The following is a 19,821-nucleotide window of genomic DNA, read 5'->3' as shown; positions in this document are numbered from 1 at the left end:
CCAGGCATGCCTCTTTCTAATCTTTGGTATCCTTTTATTTATTTGTCAGGGTGCATTGCTGCCTTTTAGCTGGATCCAGATAAATTAGCTAAAGTGACAGTTTACCTTTTAGGCTGAAACTAGTGCCAGAATTTCTCAGGCAACTGTCTATAGACTAAGGTTTGATTCAAAGCTGCCCCGTTTTGCTTCTAGGAAGTCTCAAGCCTCCTGCTGATCAGATTTTGATATCTGATCTTTCCTCTATACAAGGAGAAATGAGCCAGAGAACAAATTTTCCAAGTGAGATTGCTATTTGCAACACCAACCCATAAGGATAAAATCTTTCCCAAATCAGATGGAAAAAAAAATGCATTGTGCTGGATATAAATGAACAGGACACGCTCATCCACACCCTCACACAATCCTTGGGTTTTGTTCAAGTCCAAGCTGAATTCTTGTGAGTCCTTGTTACTGAAGCGTGGAACTAATTTTTACAGGTGCAGTGTTCACCATAAATAGTCTTCAACAGAAAGAAACGTCTTGTATTTCACATCTGAACGACAGCTATTTCCTTCAACAGCCTAGGTGTCTTTTGCGATCTTTCACCGTCAGGATACCATGCAGGGTGGTGATTTATATGGGTTCCCACTCTTCTTTCTTTCAGCTCCTGTTGCCATTCTAGCTCCAAAGAACATAATGCCACAAAGCCTTCAGTAAAAACAGAGCCTGGAGGAAATATCAGGTGTTAACATCCAATAAAAATCTAACACGCTTGAATGAACTGGGATTGCAAGGTACCTCTTGTATGGCCCAAGCAAGGACTGACCTAATGCAGCGGTTTTATGATGGTGGCAGGTAAGGACTAATTATAGACCCTGGACTCCATCATGAATTGACTTGTCAAGTTAGCTTACTGACCGAAGTACCTACAATTACATTGTGGGGGATTTCTACTCCTTTGTATAACTGAATGCAGTTGCTCCTGAAGAAACATAGTGAATAAATCTGAGGTGCTGAAAGAAATACGGCACTAGAAATTACGCTGTAGGGAACTTTTTATATGCTTTGGGGTAAATTAATGACCAGGTTTGGGTTCTTTAGAAAAAAAAAAAAAAAGAAAAGAAAAAAAAAACACAAACCAAACCCCAAACTTTGTGCACAAATACATACTTTCAAATATATTCTCTTTCAAACACCAACTATTTTAACAACAGTGTAAATCAGATTTTACAGACCACATATTTCAAGTATGAAGTTCATTAAATGTGTGAAATTCTAGATTAGCTGCCGGGTGTGGCCAGAGCCCCAGTAATGAATCGTAAATTGTGTTCAGGATATAATATCAGATTCCCTTGCCCTTGCGGTGATATTAAAGGGATAAAACCACCTTTTCAAAACAGTCATAGCCTTTCTTTATTATCTTTATTTAGTTTAACCATCATATGTATATAGAAAATGACTGCATCAGTGTTTCCATCCTGAACCTAATGTACAGGTGTCTAATTGGATTAGTTCATTGTTGTTGTTATTAATAATAAATGTCCTAATGTAATTAAAACTAATGCTATCTATTTATACATGCATTTTTGCCAGTGCTCTGATAGTGGGTGGTAGTCTGTCTTTAGGTAAAAGAATATCACTCTAAACTCCAATTCACTCTGAACTTGCATGTAAAAAATCACTTTATATAGTGAGAAAGCAGTGTGACTTTCATTTGGTGTGTTTTGGAGTTACCCACCAGCAGAGCTGTATTCTCCAGCTGAGCCAGGAGTTGATAGCTGTGGGTACTTGAGTCCAGGCAGTCTGTGACTATGGTGGGTTTCATGGTCATCTTCTTGATCCACGTTTGCTAAGTCCTTCCTGGACTAGCTTTCAACCAGGAATGCCTCTCCCTTTCCAAAAGCTTGGCAAACACCCACCCAGCCCCTCTGGAGAGGCACTTGCTGATGTGTGGTACTGGGAGAAATGGCCATGCTGAGAATTATGAAGCCACTGTTGCGTGGACATGTGTACCTAGGGGATGCTGAACCCAGCCACCTGAAAAGAACACCTGGGGAAAAGTGCTCCTAATTACCTGCAATCAGATGGATCTCTTCAAATTCCTGCATCGGTTCTCTACAGTAACTCCTTGGAAGGGGAAGGTGAATTGAATAGCTGAGAATAACGATTAATTCATGATACTGTACTCATTCCACAAACTATTCTGTGAGCTGGGAGCAATGCGCAAAAGTGACCAGCTATTTCCTTGTACTGTTGTGACAACTATAATTTCAGGGACAGGATCTCTGTTGTACCCTGTGTCGCTGCCCAGGGCAGGCAGGACGGGGTTCCCAGTGCTCTCCTGCCCCGGGGGGGCCCTGGGGGGAGCAGCCCAAGGGCTGAGCCTGCAGGCGCCTGTGAATCCGCGCTGCCCGGTCCTGGCCAGCACATGTAGTCTCTTCCTCTCTCTTTTCTCCTGTCCTATGCAATGGGAAAAAAGGTTCACAAGCCATTTCTAATCCTGATATAATCAATAATGGGAATTTCCCAGCTAGCAGCTTTTGATGGGGTTAAAAATCTAGGGTTAAAAAGTAGAAGAATTGGCATTTCTCATGTATGGCTGTTTGTTGGAGATTTGTTCCCAAAGCGTGGCCTGGTGGCTGCAGTTACAGTGATTTACTCTACAAGAAACAGGTAAATGGTGGCATGTTGTTTACTTGCCTTGCCCACATAGAGAAGTGCCTGTCCAACTCCCAGTGTGACTAATGTTCTTCCTAATTATTCCAGGGAGTAATTGTTCTACTTGTCTGTCTTTTTTTTTTTTTTTTTTTTTCATGAACCTTAGCTTAAAATCTTGGAAAACGAAACAAAAAAAACCCACCTATGGTTTTATAATCTTAAAGAGAAAATATCTTTGGCAAGAAACTAATGTATTTACAGACTCATCCAGAGTTCTTATTTGATTAATTAGTCTTTTAGTAAAAGGTTATAGTTCAATTTTATTCTCCATTCTTGTTTGCAAAAAGCCTCAGAGCTGTTAACACAGTCACTGGTGGTAGTATTTTGTAAGGCAGTGCCAATCTGGAGGGCTTAAGTGTTCCCTGAAAACAACGGCTGATGCTTGGGTAAAAGCATAGATCATGGTGTATAAACATCCCTCTTTGCACAAGTTTGCCAAATCAGAGTGCACTAAGCAAATTTCAAGTTTGGAGTAGATCTAGTGCCATTTACAATCTACTAAACAAATGTATTGCTTTTATTATGGAGCTGTCACATCTGAATCCTCCTTGCCAAGGTGACAATCCACCTGCACCTTCCCTGACCCCGGCTGTTCCTGGCTTCCCCCCATCCCACCGGGAGCAGACCCATACAGACATAAGGAACTAGATGTAAACTCTTGGATTTTCAGCTGAATGATCAGGTTTGACTTCTGAAAAAAGCCTCCTGGGAAGGCTGATGCCTTCTGTCATACCTAAGGGGTCACCTTGCCTCAGTTGCTCTCTCTCACGCAAATGAATTTCTGTGCCTCTAAAACTCCCCATTCGAGAATCAATGCGGGCTCTTGGCAAATTGGAGGGGCAGGGGTAGAGCTGAGCAGTGATTTCTGTCCCAGAGGTGAGATGGGACTTGTGGTGGCATACAGGGCTGTTTTGGGGGACTGGGCAGCCCCCAGCTGTGCAGCAGGCTGAGCCATTTAGCTTTTCCCTGACTGAAAAAAAAAAAAAAAAAAAAAGCAACCAAGCAGGTCGGGTTTTTCAGGATGCTGAGGCTCAGAATAGGTTTTCCTACAGCTGCAGGTGCAGATCTGGTAATTGTTTCACATGTAACCTGACATGAGGGTGTCGGACACTCCTATATACAAGCAGCTATGAACTTGTGCGACTGCTTTGCAAATGTACTTCACTGTCTGTCTGCAGTCCTACAGATTTCTAGGAGACAGACATGATAATAAGTAAAATGGGAAATTGCAGCCTCGGATGGTATCACATCAGGCCAGCTGAATTAATTACATCCTCCTGGTACCATAAGAGTACACTAATTCAAGAGCTGCCTGACTAAAGACAGTGAGAGTGGGGCTCTATTGTTCTATGAGTGAGTTGAAAGACATTTTTTTTTCCTTTACAGGAAATTTTCGGGGGGGGGGGCGGGGAAGGTGAGGGAAGAGAAAGAATGTTCTCTACCCTTTCTTCAACTTCTTTTTTATTTGTGGTTTTGTTTTATGAGGTTGCCTTTGTTGAGAAAAAAAGTAAAATAATGAAAAAAGAAAATCACTCTTATAAAAATAATTTTTAATGTTCACAAATGCAATCTGTTTACTAAAAGCCAGTTCTTAGGGAAAAAAACAAAAAACAAACAAAAAAACCCCCAAACCAAACAAAATCCCCCCTAACAAAACAAAAAAATACTTTAGCTCAAAAAATAGCCTTTCCGTTTATTGAGTTTTATTGCAAATACAGAAAATTGCAACCAATTTTCATTTTAGGTGAAAAACTCTTTCTCATTTGGAAAAAATGTTTTGATGGGAAAAATTCAAGCAGTCCTAGTTCCAATCTCGGAGAGTTGTAAGTGGGAGGATTCCCTGAGCCACGTGGAGCTCAATGACAAGATCAGACGCTCTGTTTGTAACTTCACTGAGTGAGCGAATATGTTACTCGGGCAAGTGCATTGTCAGAAAGAAGCTTGCTTGGGTAACATAGTCCTGATTCTCTGGGACTGTTATGAAAACAGAGGGAGGTGCCAGATTGTGTTACTTAAGCAGGCTGAGCTGCAGATGTTGAATTGTTCAGTCCTCGGTGGGCTCCCTTTGGGGGTCCTGGTTAGGTGCAGTGCAGACACAGCCGGAGTGTGTAAATCTGGTGTTTAGGGGCAGCTCTGCTTAATGTCTTAAACATGCCGAGGTTGTGCTGGGGAGTGCATTGTGTGTGATGGCAGATTTGGGGAGAACAGTATTTACTTTGGAAGGGCGAGGAGCTTTTGTCAAAAATACTTATTGTTGCTGTGAGCCTGAAATACCTTTTGCAAGTGGAAAACAGAGATGTCTCCGTGAAGTCTAATATGATAAACTCCAGGCAGCGGCCCCAATGGCCTGAGAGCACATCCTCAGGGAGCCTTGATGTCTTATCTCCTGGGGAGCATGAGAAATTTAGAGAAAGAAAAAAACAAAACAAAACAAACAAAAAAAAAAACAACAAAACAACCAAACAAACAAAACAACAAAACAACCACCTATTCCGTTTTTATTGCCAATTACTAGCACAGAGCCGGGGAGCACTCATTCTCCCATGGAAGAAGCAGCAGCCCTGCACGGTGGTGGAGCGATGCTGCAGGCAGCTGCGGGGGAAGCCAGGGACCCCCCCGGCTCTCCCCCGCCGCCCGTAGCTCTCCTCTCCAGGGCCGGGAGCTCCTTGCTCAGCCTCCTCGGCGGGGAGCCCGGCACTGGGCTGCTCAGGGAGAGAACGGTGGTTTCCAAACCTCCCCCCTGAGCCAGGGAGCAGGCCGGGGCCAGGAGGTGTCCTCTGTCCCCAAAAGCTGGGCATCCTCTTGGTAAATCCCAGAGGGTGCCACGGGCATGGGGGGGAGGTGGGTCGTTGGGGGGTAGGGATGCGATCCAGAATGTGCCCCTGAAAGGAAGAGGAAGTATTGTCCTAAAGAGGGAATAAATAGCTAAAAATATTAGCTATTAATAGCTCCTTACCTCCAAAAATAAAATCCCTTAGTGATACCAAAATAAGAAAGCAAAGGAAAGTCGGAGGTATTTGGCCTTCCTTTGAAAAAGGAAGCTAAAAATAACTATATATATATAAAAATCTCTCGTTTCTAGGGAAAGTCTCTGCCCCCGCATCCAGCTTGCACAGTTATATAAGACTTGAACTACATCCCCCTTCCCTCCGCGGCCGCTCACGACGCGCGGGGAGCCAGAGCCAGATGCAGGAAGGTTCCGTCAGGAAAGTTTAACTCAGCAGGGAAGCTGCAGCCAGCGGAGGACACGATTCTCTCGCTGAACTCTCTAAAAGCCTTGGAAATCTTACAGTTGTGTCATATGCTGGTTTGGGGAATGCTAGCAGTCCGGAGGCAGCCGCCAGCGCTCTTTCACTTCTTTATTTATTTTTTTTTATTTTTATTTTTTTTTTTCGCTTTGCACTGAGTTTAATTTGGGTAGCAGGATTCAGCATTTTTAAGTTGGAAAAAACTTGGTGGAAGAAGATATTTTAGGAAAACCCTGTCATGTGAACTAGCGGGAGCCGATCAAACCGAGCTATTAAAAGAAAGACATTGTATTTTTAAACGGTCCAGACTAGGGAAGCCAACCTGTGTGCCATAACCGCTGAGCTGTGCCTGCTCCCCCGATTATAGCTCAGCGTGGGAGGAGGCGAAGCTTTCCGTCGGGGTCGCCCATTCTCCGCTCGCTCCAGGATACCCTTTGGCAGGGCCGGGTGCCCTCGGCCCCCCCCGGGGGGGGGGGGTGTCCCCCAAACCCGGCTGCTCCCCCTCAGCCCCCCCTCCAGCTCACCCCTCCCCAGTGCTGTTTTGCTGCTCCCCCTCGTCTAAAGCCCCTTCCCCAGTTCCTCTCCTCTGCATTTCCCAGTGCGATTATAACGAGCGATGCTGGGGTGACCGGTCAGTGCCACAGCGAGGAGTTTGGAGGGTGAAACTCAGGAGAAATTAGTAATTTCGCTAATAATTAACAGTTGTCTTGCTCTCCACGCGAAGCGGCAGCCCCGGTTTCCTTTTAATTGTTTCGAAATCAAGTGGTTCCGACTGTTCTTCACCTGACGCGAATAGCGGGTCCAACCACGCACGCCGGTGGGCTGCGGCGTGACACGGCCGCGAAGGTGCCGCGGGGCCGGCCCCGTCCCGCGTGGGACAGCAGCGCCGGGGCTTCGGCAGGATCTCGCCCGTAAACAGCGTGGCTTCGAGGTGGCCCGCTGAGAGGGGCTGCTACAGGGCAAAGCAGCCGGGTCGAGTCTAAGTGTCAGGCGCGGCTTTTTCGGCGTTTCTCTGCCCGCCCGCGGCCGTGCGCGCCCGGGGCTCGGGTGGGGAAATCCCTGCGAGAGAGCGGCCGGAGAGCGATGCTGGGGGAGAGCGAAGGGGTCCCGGCGCTCAGGCTCTGCGGGGACGAGGAGAAAAAAAGGCTTCCCTGAAAGCCGGCGGGGGTGTGAGGGGGGTACTCACTGCGGGGGCTCCGGGGGAGGCTGGCGCGGCGCCGCGGGGGGAGCCGTGGGGCGCGGGGTTACCGGGACGGGGCTCCCCCGCACCTCGGGGGTCGGTGGAAGCCGGTTGCAAAACGGGCCAGCGGAGCTGGGGAAGGTATTTCCGCCTCGGCACGTCCAAAAATGACAAAGGCTAGGAAAGTGAGGTGCGCTGAGTTTCCCTGGCCTGCCTGCAGTTGCTAGCCTGCAGGACAACAAACTCGAGAAGCAGAAAGTTTGATTGTGATACCTCCTTCGAGTCGATTTTGGGAGTCAGGGAGTGAAAAATGGAAATGTCGTGCGGGTGCCAGCCAGCCCTCCGTGCAGCCCCGGGCCAAGTCCCTGTGCAGTGAGTCACGGGCGCTGCTGCCCGGGCTCCGGCTGACCCCGGCTCCCAACGCACTGCGCGACGCTCCGCGGGGCTGTGCACAAACACCGAGGGACTGCAGAGCTGCCACCGTCCCCGAGGAAGCGTTTTGTATAGGTGACCGCTGGAAATTATCGATGTAAGTTCAGTTGCGTGGAGGTACTGAGCCCAGCACGGTATCGGGAAGCAGATGCTCGTTAACGCACTACTAAGAGCTATATGTTGTGAGACAGCACACAGTTCATGACATCTTTGACTTTATTTTCCTGTTTTCTTTTGCTTTATTTTCCTGTTTATACATAGTATGTGTAAACACACACGGGTTGTCTTGGTTTCGGAGGCTTCCTTGGCTATTTCATTCTTGCTAAGCTCCACGTGTATCAATGGAAATCCATGGGGTTGCTCCTCTCTCTTCTAAATGGATCTAAAAATAGAAACAGAGAGAGGTCTGTGAAATGCCACTAAACAAAATAACGGATTTCTTTTTTTTTTCTTTTCGTTTTCTGTATGAAGAATTGAGCCAGTGGTAATTAGAAGCCAAAACCTGTGCCAGTATCAAGATGGGTATTAATAGGGTGCTGGCAAATTTAAAAGACATAAATATAATCTGGGGACTTCGGTTTTCTGGATGATTTATTCAAAGGTAAAAGCAGCAGCAGTCCGAGCTGGTGTCTGCTGGGAAGAAGGAAAACTTCTGCACAGAAGCCCTGTTGCTTTGAAAGGCTTTGCAGTTCCTGCAAGTTTTGTTTAAAAAGCACACACTGGGATTTTTAACATCATCCATATTTCTTTCTTTCTTGCTCTCTAACTTTCTGCTCAACAATTAAGTGCTTGTGCTGCAGACTGAGAAAGCCGCAGAGCTGCCTTGGCCCGGAGCTGGGAGACGTCATGGATTCCTGAGTGTGAAGTTTGCAGGAAAGCCCTCAGTTTGGGAGATGGAGGCGATCCAGGGGTTTCCATGGCACTGGGATAAACAGGAGGAAACAGTGAGGGAATCCCGTTATTTTACAGCATTCAAAGACTATAAACACTCGGAGCAGGGAAGGAAGTGGCCTTTCCCTCTCTAGTAACCCTCATCTCAGAGCAGAGAACTGACTTCACTTCAGGAACAAGCTCAGCCCAGTTCGGATCCCTCTTTGCACCTCCAAACTCTTACGGAGGAGGCGAGCAAGAGGGGTTCCCTCTGTCCGGGCGGCACCGGTTGAACATGGTTTAAAGAAGATTTTTGTAATTCCATTTTTTTTTCTTTTTTTTTTTTTTTTCCTGCTTTTTTTTTTTTTTTTTTTTTTTTTTTTAATTCCCGATGCAGAGAGAAACTGCCTGCAGGCTGGTACATTACCACCACATCATGAGGTCTATGGATCAAGGTAGGGTCCTACTCCCGCGCTGTGTGTCTGAGTGCCGTGTGTGTGCCCTCCCCTCACCCGGGGCTCTCCGTGGGTCACTCACTCCTGGGCCGGGTGGTTTATCCCGCCGGGTGTAGCTGGCTGGCAGCACAGGCTGGGGCGGCAGGAGGGGATTCACGGCGAGAAGGTCCCTCGGGGAAGGGACTGGACTGGCTTTAGATTTGGTTTTGAAGCGCTCCGCGAAGGCGATACAAATCTGTCTGGAGAAACCTCCTTTAAACTTCAGCCAGAGGGACTCTCCTCTTCCAAGCCATCACCCCAGGAGTCCCGCTGAGTAACCTCCCGGCCGCTTAACCCTTCCGCCGCCTGCCCAGGTCCGGGCTTCGGGGAGTCGCAGGCGGCTTCCCCGGGCCCAGCGGAGCCCGCGGCCGCGCTGGGCTGGGGCCGGAGGCTCCGCGGCCGCGCTGCCCTCGGGGGTGCCCGCGGTCACCCGTCGGGGTGGGCACCCCCGAGGGGCGGGCGGGCTGGGGCGAGCCGTGCGGCGGGCCTGGGGAGGCTCGGGGGGCTCGGGGTGGGGGCCGCGCTCCCCTCCGCCGCGGCCGCGGTGTGCCGGTGGAGGCAAGAGTTAAGCGCGGCGAGAGGAGGAGTCTGCCCCGCTGTCAGCGCCCAGTGCGCGCCCCCTGCGCGGCCGCTCCGCGCCGAGGGTCCGCTCCGACCCGACCCGTGTCGTGTGTGTCCCCCCCCCCCCCCCCTCCGCAGCGGAGATCTCCCCGCTTACCGCCCCGGCCCCACCGAGGTGCGGGGCGGCCGTCTAGGAAGGGCCGCCGCATCCTCCGTCGTCCCCCGCCGCGGCGAGCGAGGCTGTGGGCCCCGGGGAGGGCGCGGCCCTGCGTGGGGACGCTGAGGGGGCTGCAGGCACGGCAGCGGCTGTGCGATGCCGGCGTGGAGCCAGGGGAAGGGGCATCTCTCCGGCCGAAGTTAGCGGCCAGGGCGGGGGGGCTGCGGGCACAGCCGTGCCTGGAGCTCTCGGGGTCGGCGTGGCCACCAGCGGCGGATCCAGGCGGAGGATGCTCCGCGCGAGGAAACCCCTCGCCGCCCGCAGCCCGGCTCTTGTAAAGCACCCGTGGACCAGCGAGCCCGGCTGCTCCCCCCGGGCCCCGCAGCCCCCTGCCCAGGCGGCCTGCCCGCTCCCCCGGGGTGCTGGGCGCTGCACCCCGCGGGCCAGGCGGGATGCGCAGGTGAGTTGCAATTTTCACAGGGCTACCGCTCCGGGGAGCAGCGTGGAGGGGAGGGAGTGTGTGCGGGGGAGGCAGGAGGTGAAGGGAAGGGCTTTTCCCTCGACTCGCTCCATTTTAGCTTCCCCTCCCCGCCCCGGCGCTCGGCCGCTGAGTCAGAGCCGCCCCGGGCGCTGGCGGGGCCGGCGGAGGGGAGGGGAGGGGGTCTGCGGGCGACGGGGGGATGAGGCGGGTACCGCGGGGCTTCCTTTGAAGGGCCCACAGTAGCGGCTATTTGTTGTCTCCTGCCGTAGCAAGCTGCCCTGGCACCTGCCAAAACACACTCGTTAACACGCACACCCAAAGGGAATCATCCGAGAGCTCCAATTCTCGGACAAGCCAATGGAAAGACTCGGAGTGGCTTTACACCGCCTTAGGATCAGGCCATTGCCCCGCCGCGTGTATCCTTGGCTTTCTCCAGACAAAACTCCCTCTCTGCTGAGGGTTTCAGCTGCTCTTAGTCACTCTCCGGAGAAGTTATTTTTACTGCAGAGAGGAGCAGGAAAGGGAGAGATAGGAGACTTCTTGCTCTTCTCAGGTGAGGTCCTGTTCTCACCTGCTGTAGGATAGCAGTGGCTCAAAACACAAGGCAGCACTCAGGTGGCAGCTACCACATCCCCTTCCATTGCTGTGCAGCCCTGCTTCCCCCAAAGCAGATGCTCCCCAGAGCCTTGCAGTCACAGGCCAAAATGAAAGGCACTGATTTTTTTTTTTTTTGTTTTTGTTTTTTTTTAAAATTTTCCTCCCAATCAAATATTTGAGACCCCTGCAGCCAGATGAGCACTACAGTCAGCTGCATGATAGAGCCCAGAGATGCGGCAGAAAGAATATGCTCCTGGGCCCCAGCATGTATTTCTCCCTTATGCAAAAAGCTTCCTCCTGCCAGTGGCATTGGGGCAATGGGAGCAGACCCTGGCAACGACCCGCCTTTGTGTCATAAGTCTGCTCCCAAGCTTTCCACTGAAAGAGCTGCATGATACTGCTAGGGGTTAATAGCACATGGCACTTTTGAGATCAGTCTCTGGCTTTAGGAGGATTTCTGCAACCACAACAAAGTGCAAGAGTCTCATTAATGCAGGGTGTGTAAATGATGTGCTAGTAATTTTAGGCCCTAGTCCCCTTTTATGATTAGACTAGGCTTAGAATGAGGAATGAAGACTTTGCATAGCCTAACACCCTGCTAGCAAAAAGATGCTCCGGTAGCCTTGCTCCCTGAGCTGTGCTTCTGCAAGTATCAGCAAGACACTAGCCACGGCAGAGATTTTCATCAGGTGACCATGAGTCCCTGTGTCATCTTGTTGTCCCACATCTGTTACTGCTCCGTCACTCGAGGTAGCCCATTTCAATCTGTAAGCCTGCCCTAGGACACAGTTACGCCAGCTAACAGTCAGCAAATGATTTCAGAGTCTTTTGTACAGGGCAGGAATCGCATTCACAGATGGGACACTGATATAATTGGAGCACTGTTTTATAACATTCCAATAGATATTCTAACTGAAATGTTTCATCATTCATTTTTATGAAAATAGCCAAGGATAATAATATCCTAGAACTTCTTTTCCACTACTGGCTTAATCTATTTTTTTAAACTATGATATGTACATTCCTTTGGTTTGCACAGCAGACTTCAGAACTTAATGGGAACATGGAGATATGAGCAATTTTTCCATTGTCTTTTCTTGCCAAACCACTTTAAACCTAAAATTTGGGGGTAATATCTCTGACTCAACCTGACCCCAAAATTGAATGGTAGCGTGTGTGCATGTGTGACTCTCAAAGGAAGTACCAGAATATTTCTCCCCTCTCTCTCCTTTTTTTTTCTAATAGCACTCCCCACACTCCAGACCAAGCAACTAGTCACTCACAGTCTGAGCTCATTTTAAAGAGCTTGGATTAAGTCCATGTGCAAGTTTTAGTTGCCTGTTAAATTTCTAATGCCTGCCACATACACCATTAGAACACTTAGATTTTTAAGACAGCATTGACTCATATTTTCTTTAGGTTTTAGCTGCTAAAGAGACATGCAGCATTTTTAATCCACTTTTCTCTACCTCTTTTTTGCTTTAAAAACTTTAATATGAGGGTATTACATATTACAGATCCAGTGTAAATTACATGTCATGTGGACCACACAATAATTAGCACAGTTACTGTATTTCTGAGAAGATCATCTAAAACTTTCGTTAGCTTGGAGCATCATCCGATCACTTGCATTAGTGGTGTTATTGGTACAGAGAATACAATGGGATGGTATAAGTAGAAACTAAAAATAGTAAATGATAAATTACATTTGCAGTAAATTTAAACACCAAGAAATACGTGAAGTACTTTTTAAATCATAGTTTGTATTACACTAGAAACGACTCTTTTAAGCTTTGTTTTTGGATTCCCCATCTCCTAGTACCTAGGTAGTCCACTATTCACATACTTTTAAAGTTTATTAAAGCAAAGCCTTGCCAAAGGCAAGCACTGATCCAACTATGTGGAAAAGGACTTCTTCCATCCTCCAGTTCCCTGAAATGGCAGCACAATGCATTTCCAGTTCTGCTCTCTGTAGATCCTGCTGCAAGTATACGTGGCTGCAATTTTTGTTAATGCTGCCAAGGACAGACTTTGCTCAAGTTCTTGAAACACCTTTTTGGCTCATGAAAACAGCTTTACAGGAAAAAAAAAAAAAAAAAAAAAGAGTTAATGCGATCTCTAATGTGGGTGCTGTGAGCACAAGCGGCGTTATGATCAGCGGCCAGCGGTTGTGGCCTTTTGACAGTGGTAACAGGAGAAATAAATGGAGGATCCTTGTAGAAAGGAAGTGTTTCTGATATAAAAAAGATTGAGATTTAGGGAAACCAACTAACATTTCCGGTCTTTGGACGCTGTATTCCAGCCTTTCACTCCAGCCCTAATGGAAAACAAGCACTGGGAAGTGTTTGTCACGTTATTTGGGTTTTTCCTTTGATTTGGAGTGGCTGGATGTTTTTTTGGAGTGTATGTGTTGAGCTGAAGAGTCCACAGTCTATTTAAGTCTAGTAGTTTCCCTGACTTTTCTTCATCGCTAATTATTAATGACAGACTGTGGGCAGCATTTGTCAGTTATGTAGTTATAACAGCTAAAACTTAAACCATTTATAATGTTTTATTCTCATTGTTGGCTTGAGAGTGTGTTTTGGGTCTGAACTAAACTATGGTGAGCCCTTGGAGGGCTCCAAAAGCTACAGCTGTCACTTATGCTGAATTCTGCAGCTGCTTGCACCTAGTAATGGTTTCATGCGTCTCTAATATTTAGGCCACATCTACATTTTGTGAATTTGCACTATTTCTGCTCAAAATAACACACTGGTAGGTTCTAACAGAGCCCACAGAGTACAGCATTGTAACTGACACCTCTGTGCACTCAAAGCCTATGGAAACTGTTTTTCCTATACGCTCTGCCATAGCGGTCATATGGGACCAATGTCCTTATGTGCCCTGTGAGCTGCAGAAGGGAGCAGAGGGAATCCAGCCCATTGTATGCCTGGTGGCTATTGCTTCTTGACATCTGTCAAGTTGTCTGCTGGGCAAAAGAGTTGAATTCTATAAGCTGAGCTAATTCCTACATTTCTCCAACACTTTCCTCACTGCTGTCTTGTCATCCTAATTCCTCACCAGTGTCAGAATTTATGATTACATGTATTAGCAGTGAAACTATTTCGGATGACATGGTCATCTTGGAAAGCAAAAGGTACATTTTCCATTTGTGGAGTATTACTAATTCTAGGAGTAGCTGAGGATAAGTTTGAAACTTTGCATGCTTAATGGATTGCAGGCGAGCTAGGAAATAAAGGGTAAAAGACCGGATAAAGATTTAGCAGAAGTTGGGGTTGTTTCCCCATGCCCTTCTGCCAGTCACCCATATCTTACTTAAAAAGGCCAATGTTACTGTTCATGTCTTTTCTTTTTGTGGCTAATACAAATGATGCTATCCAATCATGCTCCATGTGTTGTTAGCTGCAAGGATGACAGCTCTCTTTAGTGCTAAGCCAAGAACAGCAAGTATATTTGGTTTTTCTAATGAATTTTAAATAGAAGGGCCAATGATAAAAGGCTAGTGCTCCAGCAAACGGTAAGCATCAGTTTAGAACCAATACATAAATAGGCTGATTTAATATATGTTTTCTTGACATTTATACAACTCAGAACGAAGCAAGCCCTCAGACAGCACAGCACATGTTCCCCAAGGGGCCAGCAGCTTCCATTCCCCACTCATGTTCCTGAGGGTAAGAGCTCAACCTCATCTGCATCTTTCTGGGGTGGCCTCATTTCTGAATGCTGGTAGCCAAGACCGCTAATCACTGGCTGCACAGGCTTCCCTGTCTGTGCCCGGCGGCAGCAGAGCCCTGTCTCTTGCCGAAGCAGACACTGCGAAACTAGAGAGAGCAAGCGTCGCGTGTAGTATTAGGAATTGCTGCAGCAGATGAGGTAGACTTTAACTGTGGTCTCCAGCTCAACCACAGAGCCAGCACTGGATCCTTTTCCAAACAGGCTTCGGCATTCCCTGCGCCGAGCAAGGAGCCACAGCGGGTCAGGAAGCAGCATCGTGTTGCCCAAGAGGAGACAGGCACGGCCTGTGACCTTTTCACACCACTTACACACGTGTGTGCTGTGTGCTGACCGTGTGGACACCCAGCAAAGCACCATTCCTGGTTGTTTTGGCAGCATGTGCAGGAGAAAGTTCAAATAGTTTGGTCCAAGGAAGCTATTGTGTTACTTTGTATATTAGGCATTAATGATCAAAAATAATGTCCTTTTAGTCTCTGCCAAGTTAAAGTATGGCATTGATTGAAGTGAAATCATTCATTAATCTAGTGGCCATGAATATGGAATAATGGCTTTTCCCTCACCATTTAAGTTGCACTTCAGGAGGAAACGTATAGAATGAATATACCAGCAGGGCTCCCGCTATTTCCAGCACACCATCTTCTTCTGTAAATACCTCAGCAAAAATCCTGCACATCCCCTCTGCAGAATCACCTCCCCTTTCTGAAAGTCAGGTTTCCCTATCCCTTGGCACTTCCCAGTAACAAATTAATGCCACAAAGGCCTCATTCCAGTCTGATTGTTTCCCACCCACCCCCATGCAGCCACAGCAGCAGGTTTTGTCGTTCCCTTTATTGCCCTTTCTCGCCCGAAAGCGCTCTGCAGTGTTTCTGTTCACCAATAGGTGCCTCTAACATCTCCCAGTAGCTGCTGTGGGGTGACTGGCCGGACAGAGCTTGCTGCTGGGGTTGTTCAGAAGCTCAGTGTAGGAACTGTTTTCAAAGCACATGAAAAGTCTGTGTTCGTGCACTATGGAGTGGCAAAGGATGGAGCAAAAGGGTGTGATGAGAAGGCGATTTGTCATTACTTGTCTGGCCACATTAATGACAAAGGTGACAGGGTAGAAGCCTAAATGTGGAGATTCTGGTTCATTTGTGCTGCAAAACAGACTTTCTGTGACCTTAGACAAGTAACTTAGGGTCAGATTTGTAATGCAGTTAATGCCGTTGTGCTAACAGGCTTAGCAAATAAAAACAAGTTGAAGTAAACAGCAAAATACTTTTTTAATGATCTTGGTCCCCCTGCCTTTGCCTCCCTTCCCTGTCTACAGACTAAGAGCATTTTTCAAACTCACAGACCCAGCAACAGCCATCCATACACTAATAAAGGGGACCATACAAACAGGTAAGCAAGGGAACAGAGTCTTCTGACCACAGATGCTCTAAACACACAAATTTAGTGTCTCCAATTACCCACGAGTGAAGTCATTGCTGGTTGTAGCAGCCATTGGAGGGGTAGAAGGCTGCTGGGAGTCAGCGACCGGCACCCTGTGAAGGGTCTGGGGATGGTGTTGATGAATAGAACCAATGTGGCAAAGGTGGCCGAGGGTACCTGGGGAAGCTGGCAGCACTGGCAGTGTGGTCAGCAGGGAATGCGGCAAGAGCCCATGCTGTGAAACACTGTTTGTGAGCAAGGTAGGAGGAGAACAGAGGCCTTGTGCCAGATGGACTTGATGTTTCTGAAGGTGCTCCAGTCAAGAGAGGTTGGCCTGTGATTGCGGAACGAGACACAGCCAGAAACCTGCCCGCTGCTGCCTTAGCAGCAGCCTGCGACGGGCGGCAGGAGCACATGGTGTGGGACACATGGAGCCTGGAGAAGGCAAGGGTAGCACCTGGGCTGCCGGGAGCTGCTGGAAACCTCAAGAGAAAGGGGTCCAACTTCTGGGGCAGAGGAGGCTGCCTACAAGACAACAAGTCACGCTCAACCTAGGGTAACAATACCCTAGACAGCTCACCGAATGGGGTTTCTGGAGCTCCCACCCTTGTGCAAGGCCATTACTCCCCTGCCAGCCCTTGTCCGTTTTGCTTTCTCCCCTCCGCTCTCCCACCACGGCCGCTGCAGGCAGCCCCGGCGGCCCCCCCGCCACCCCGGGGCCGGTGCGGTGCGGCCGGGCCGGGCTCCTCCTCCCCGGGGGCGGCCCCGGCGGCAGGTGGCTGCTCGGGAGCAGGAAGCTGCCACCGCTCGGCGCCCAAACCCCCTCGTGTGCCGCCGTCGGGGGCAGCCGCGCCCGCCTGAGCGACCCCCGGGAGATCTTTTAGCTTGTTTCCCCCCACCCTTTTTTCCATTTCACCCCCCCCCCCTTTTTTTTTTTTTTTTTTTTTTTCCCCCCCACCCCTCTCCTTCAACTCTTCTCCACTTGCACTTGGAAGGATACCTGCAGGTTTCGCGGCGGTTATCGCGCTTCGGGCTTTTTTCGGCAGCCGGGCGAGCCGCCCCGCCGCTGCCCGCGATGAGCGCCGCCGCCCCGGCCCCGGAGCCCGACCCGCAGGAGGGGGGCCCGGGGCACGGCCCCGGCCCGGCCCGGGACAGCAGCCTGCAGGAGGAGTTTGACTTCTCCATCCTCTTCGACTACGACTACCTGAAGCCGATCGAAGGTTGGTGAGGAGCCGCTGCAGGAAGAGCCGGGGGGCCGCGCCCCGACGGGGCGGCCCGGCCGAGCGGCTCCGGGGGGGCCGGGGCGGGCGCTGCCTGCGCCCCCCGCCAGCCCCTCGGAGGGCGAGTGGGGACCCGGCCGGGGCTCCCGCCAGGGTCAGCAGCCCTGGCGTGGCGGGGGCTGCCGGGCGCTGGTGCCGCTTGGCGAGCTGGGCTCAGCGCTGGGCTCCTCGGGTGCTGCGGCCGCGCTTCAGCCTGCGGGCGCTTGCGAGGGGTCACTGGCGGCCGGTGGCTTGGTCCCCCATCTGGTGATGGAGTATCTGAAAGCGGCCGTGGGACCTTCTGATTATTTACCAAGTTGTGCACCCGGGTATGAGAAGAGAGCGCCGCTGTGCAAGATGAAGCAGAAGAGCTCAGCTCGGTTGGTCTCCTGGTGACCATCATCATGGTAGAGGGGGTTCTGGAAACTTAAACAGGCAGCTTGAGCACTGGGTGTAGGAGTCTCAAGGAGTTTTTTATATGATAAGAGTGACCATCCTGCTTGGATGGCAAGGAGCTGGGGGGATCCAGTTTCCAGTTTGGGTCCGAACATTATAAGCTTAAGTCAAAAAAAAAAAAAAAAAAAAAAAAAAAAAAGAGAAATTAAAAAGTGACAGTCTGTTCCCCTACTTGTCTGAATTTACTCGAGTCTGTGATGCTGAAAGCACTGGGACAGGTGTTCCCTGACTTTCTAAATGATGATTCAGTCAGTTGTTGATACTAAAAATTGATACTTCCTATCCCATAAAATATGAATTTGTGTAAACCAGGCAAAGCCAAAAGAGCCAGGACCCATTGGAAAGAATTGCTGGGATATTGTTTCTAAGATACAAGTGTTTTGATTCTGCACAGCTGAGAGGTGGCATTTCTTTAGAGCACTTGAAAAAAGAGATGTTGTGTTCCTAGGGGACAGTGCAGGAGGAGGAGACCTATTAGGCCTGAATCACGGTATCATTAGTGAAATGGAGAGTTGTTACTGAGTTTTATTCTTTGTTTACTGGTTTAAATATACAGATGTGCACCAGCATCAAAGCTGAGTGAGGGTGGTTAATGTCCTCAAATGTACAAAGCCAAATTTTCTTTCAAGGTTTAATGTAGATCAAACCATGCTAAAATAAATCCACGATGGGGAGAAGTCAGTGATTTTAATGAAAATACTTTAAATCTCAGTGAAAGCTTCAGATGCTGGGATTTTTTTCATGTCTTTATAGTAGAGAGTACTGCTGTGAAGCCTTAAGTGGGAAGTTCCACAGAATATAATAGTATGTAGGTGGGGGGTAGAAAGTTTAATCTTCAAACCACATAAATGCAGAGCAGTGTATGCTTGTAGTAGAAGTAACTTCCTTCTTCAGCCTGCTTTCTCCACATTTGAATGACTGGAAACCATAATTAGTAGTAATTTTGTTTGTTCCAAAGATGGAAATCATTAGCATAAAAAAAAAAATCACAACCATATATACTAGCATTGTAATCTGGAGAACATTCTCCCTCGTTTTGAAAAGGCACCAGCTAGAGTCTGTAAGCAATCCAGTATACATCCGTGACCTTTAATGTACAGAAGATTAAAGCATGTTTACACGAGAACAGAAAATGTTCAAATTTTGAGAAAGGGCTTTATCCACACGCTGGTGGTAAATGATGCTCCTTGTTCATATGCAATACTGGCCTCATCTGAACTGCAGTCGGGAAAACAAGTCCTTTTCAGTGGAGGATTCAAAATGGAACCAAAACCATAGGAGTGTCAGTGGATCCCAGCATTTCAGTCTGGTTCCTACATTCAAAGCCCGTTTGAAAGAGGCTCTGGTTTCCCCAGAGTCTGGCCTGCTCCACCCACTGCTCACGACAAGTCCTATAATAACAAATCTCTGTAAACACGCTAGAAGTGATTTTGAAATTTAAAAAAAAAAATGTAGGGAAAAAAATGTAAATGTGGAGCTCTAGGAATGGATTGGGATGAAAGTTTATTTCTGATAAACAGTTTTTTAGAAAGTTGGGATTTGATAGTGTCCACTTAAGCTTGTATGTTAAAAGTAGGATCTATATCACAACTTGTTGCTATGGTAATGCCAGAAATATCCTTACTGAAAGTGGTTGGCATTCAGTAGTGCTTATGTGTGCCTGAGACAACAGGAACATGGACTGCTATAAAAGCAGTGGGGGAAAAAACGGGTAAATAAAACCCCTACAGTCAATATTATTAATATCATATACTCCTCTCTAAGCCAAATATTTCTAAAAGCAGAAGTGCTGTAGAAAGTGCCATTTGCCATGTGCCTTTTGCCCTTTCTTGCCAGACTTTAATTAGCTATCCTCTCAGCATTTGCAAACAAGAAACATCTGCCTTCAGCAGGCTGAACTCAGAGGTGTGCCCAGGTGAACAGGCTTTGGGAAATTTGGGCAAAGCACACACCCTGTGCTGTTAGGTTGAAAATGTGGTTTCTCTTGGACATTGAAGTTGCTTTCTGTCTCCTTTTAAAAAAAATATGTTAGATGCATTCCCTTGAGAAATACATGTGGAGGTATTGCTAGTGGTGTCTCGGGTTTTGGCTTATTTCAAACTTGAAAGGTGCTGAATATCCTTGTTTCTCAGTGAGAAGACTAACAGAAAGTCAGTGAGCATTTGAACTAGCTCCTACAAATAGGACTCCCAGATGAGTAAGTTCTGATAACTGCTTTGTGTATTATTCCATAATACCTGTTAC

The 19,821-nt window shown here is 48.4% G+C and overlaps 1 protein-coding gene and 1 long non-coding RNA gene across 4 annotated transcripts in view; one reads left to right on the top strand and one right to left on the bottom strand.

Annotated features, from left to right (window-relative positions):
* Nucleotides 1-7,755: 7,755 nt before the first annotated feature.
* On the bottom strand, nt 7,756-9,733 carry LOC122154176. The gene is made up of 2 exons (XR_006166101.1): nt 9,640-9,733; nt 7,756-7,939 (listed from the first exon to the last, which is right to left on the bottom strand). It is a non-coding gene; the product is annotated as an uncharacterized LOC122154176 (long non-coding RNA).
* Nucleotides 9,734-10,036: 303 nt separating this feature from the next.
* The window catches only part of NFATC2 (nuclear factor of activated T cells 2), a 94,734-nt gene continuing 84,949 nt past the window's right edge, over nt 10,037-19,821 (top strand). For 2 of the 3 annotated variants that reach the window (XM_042801177.1, XM_042801178.1), the window contains exon 1: nt 16,858-17,082. In XM_042801177.1, coding sequence (XP_042657111.1) covers nt 16,938-17,082 — 145 coding nt within the window. In that variant the 5' untranslated portion in view covers nt 16,858-16,937. Of the gene's footprint in view, nt 10,100-16,857; nt 17,083-19,821 lie in introns of those variants that run through there. The other variant, XM_042801179.1, reaches the window with a different exon arrangement.

The sequence above is a fragment of the Tyto alba genome, unplaced genomic scaffold (assembly GCF_018691265.1).
Source record: "Tyto alba isolate M040663 unplaced genomic scaffold, T.alba_DEE_v4.0 Super-Scaffold_33, whole genome shotgun sequence".
Lineage (NCBI taxonomy): Eukaryota > Metazoa > Chordata > Aves > Strigiformes > Tytonidae > Tyto > Tyto alba.
This window is presented reverse-complemented; position numbering and strand designations above follow the sequence as displayed.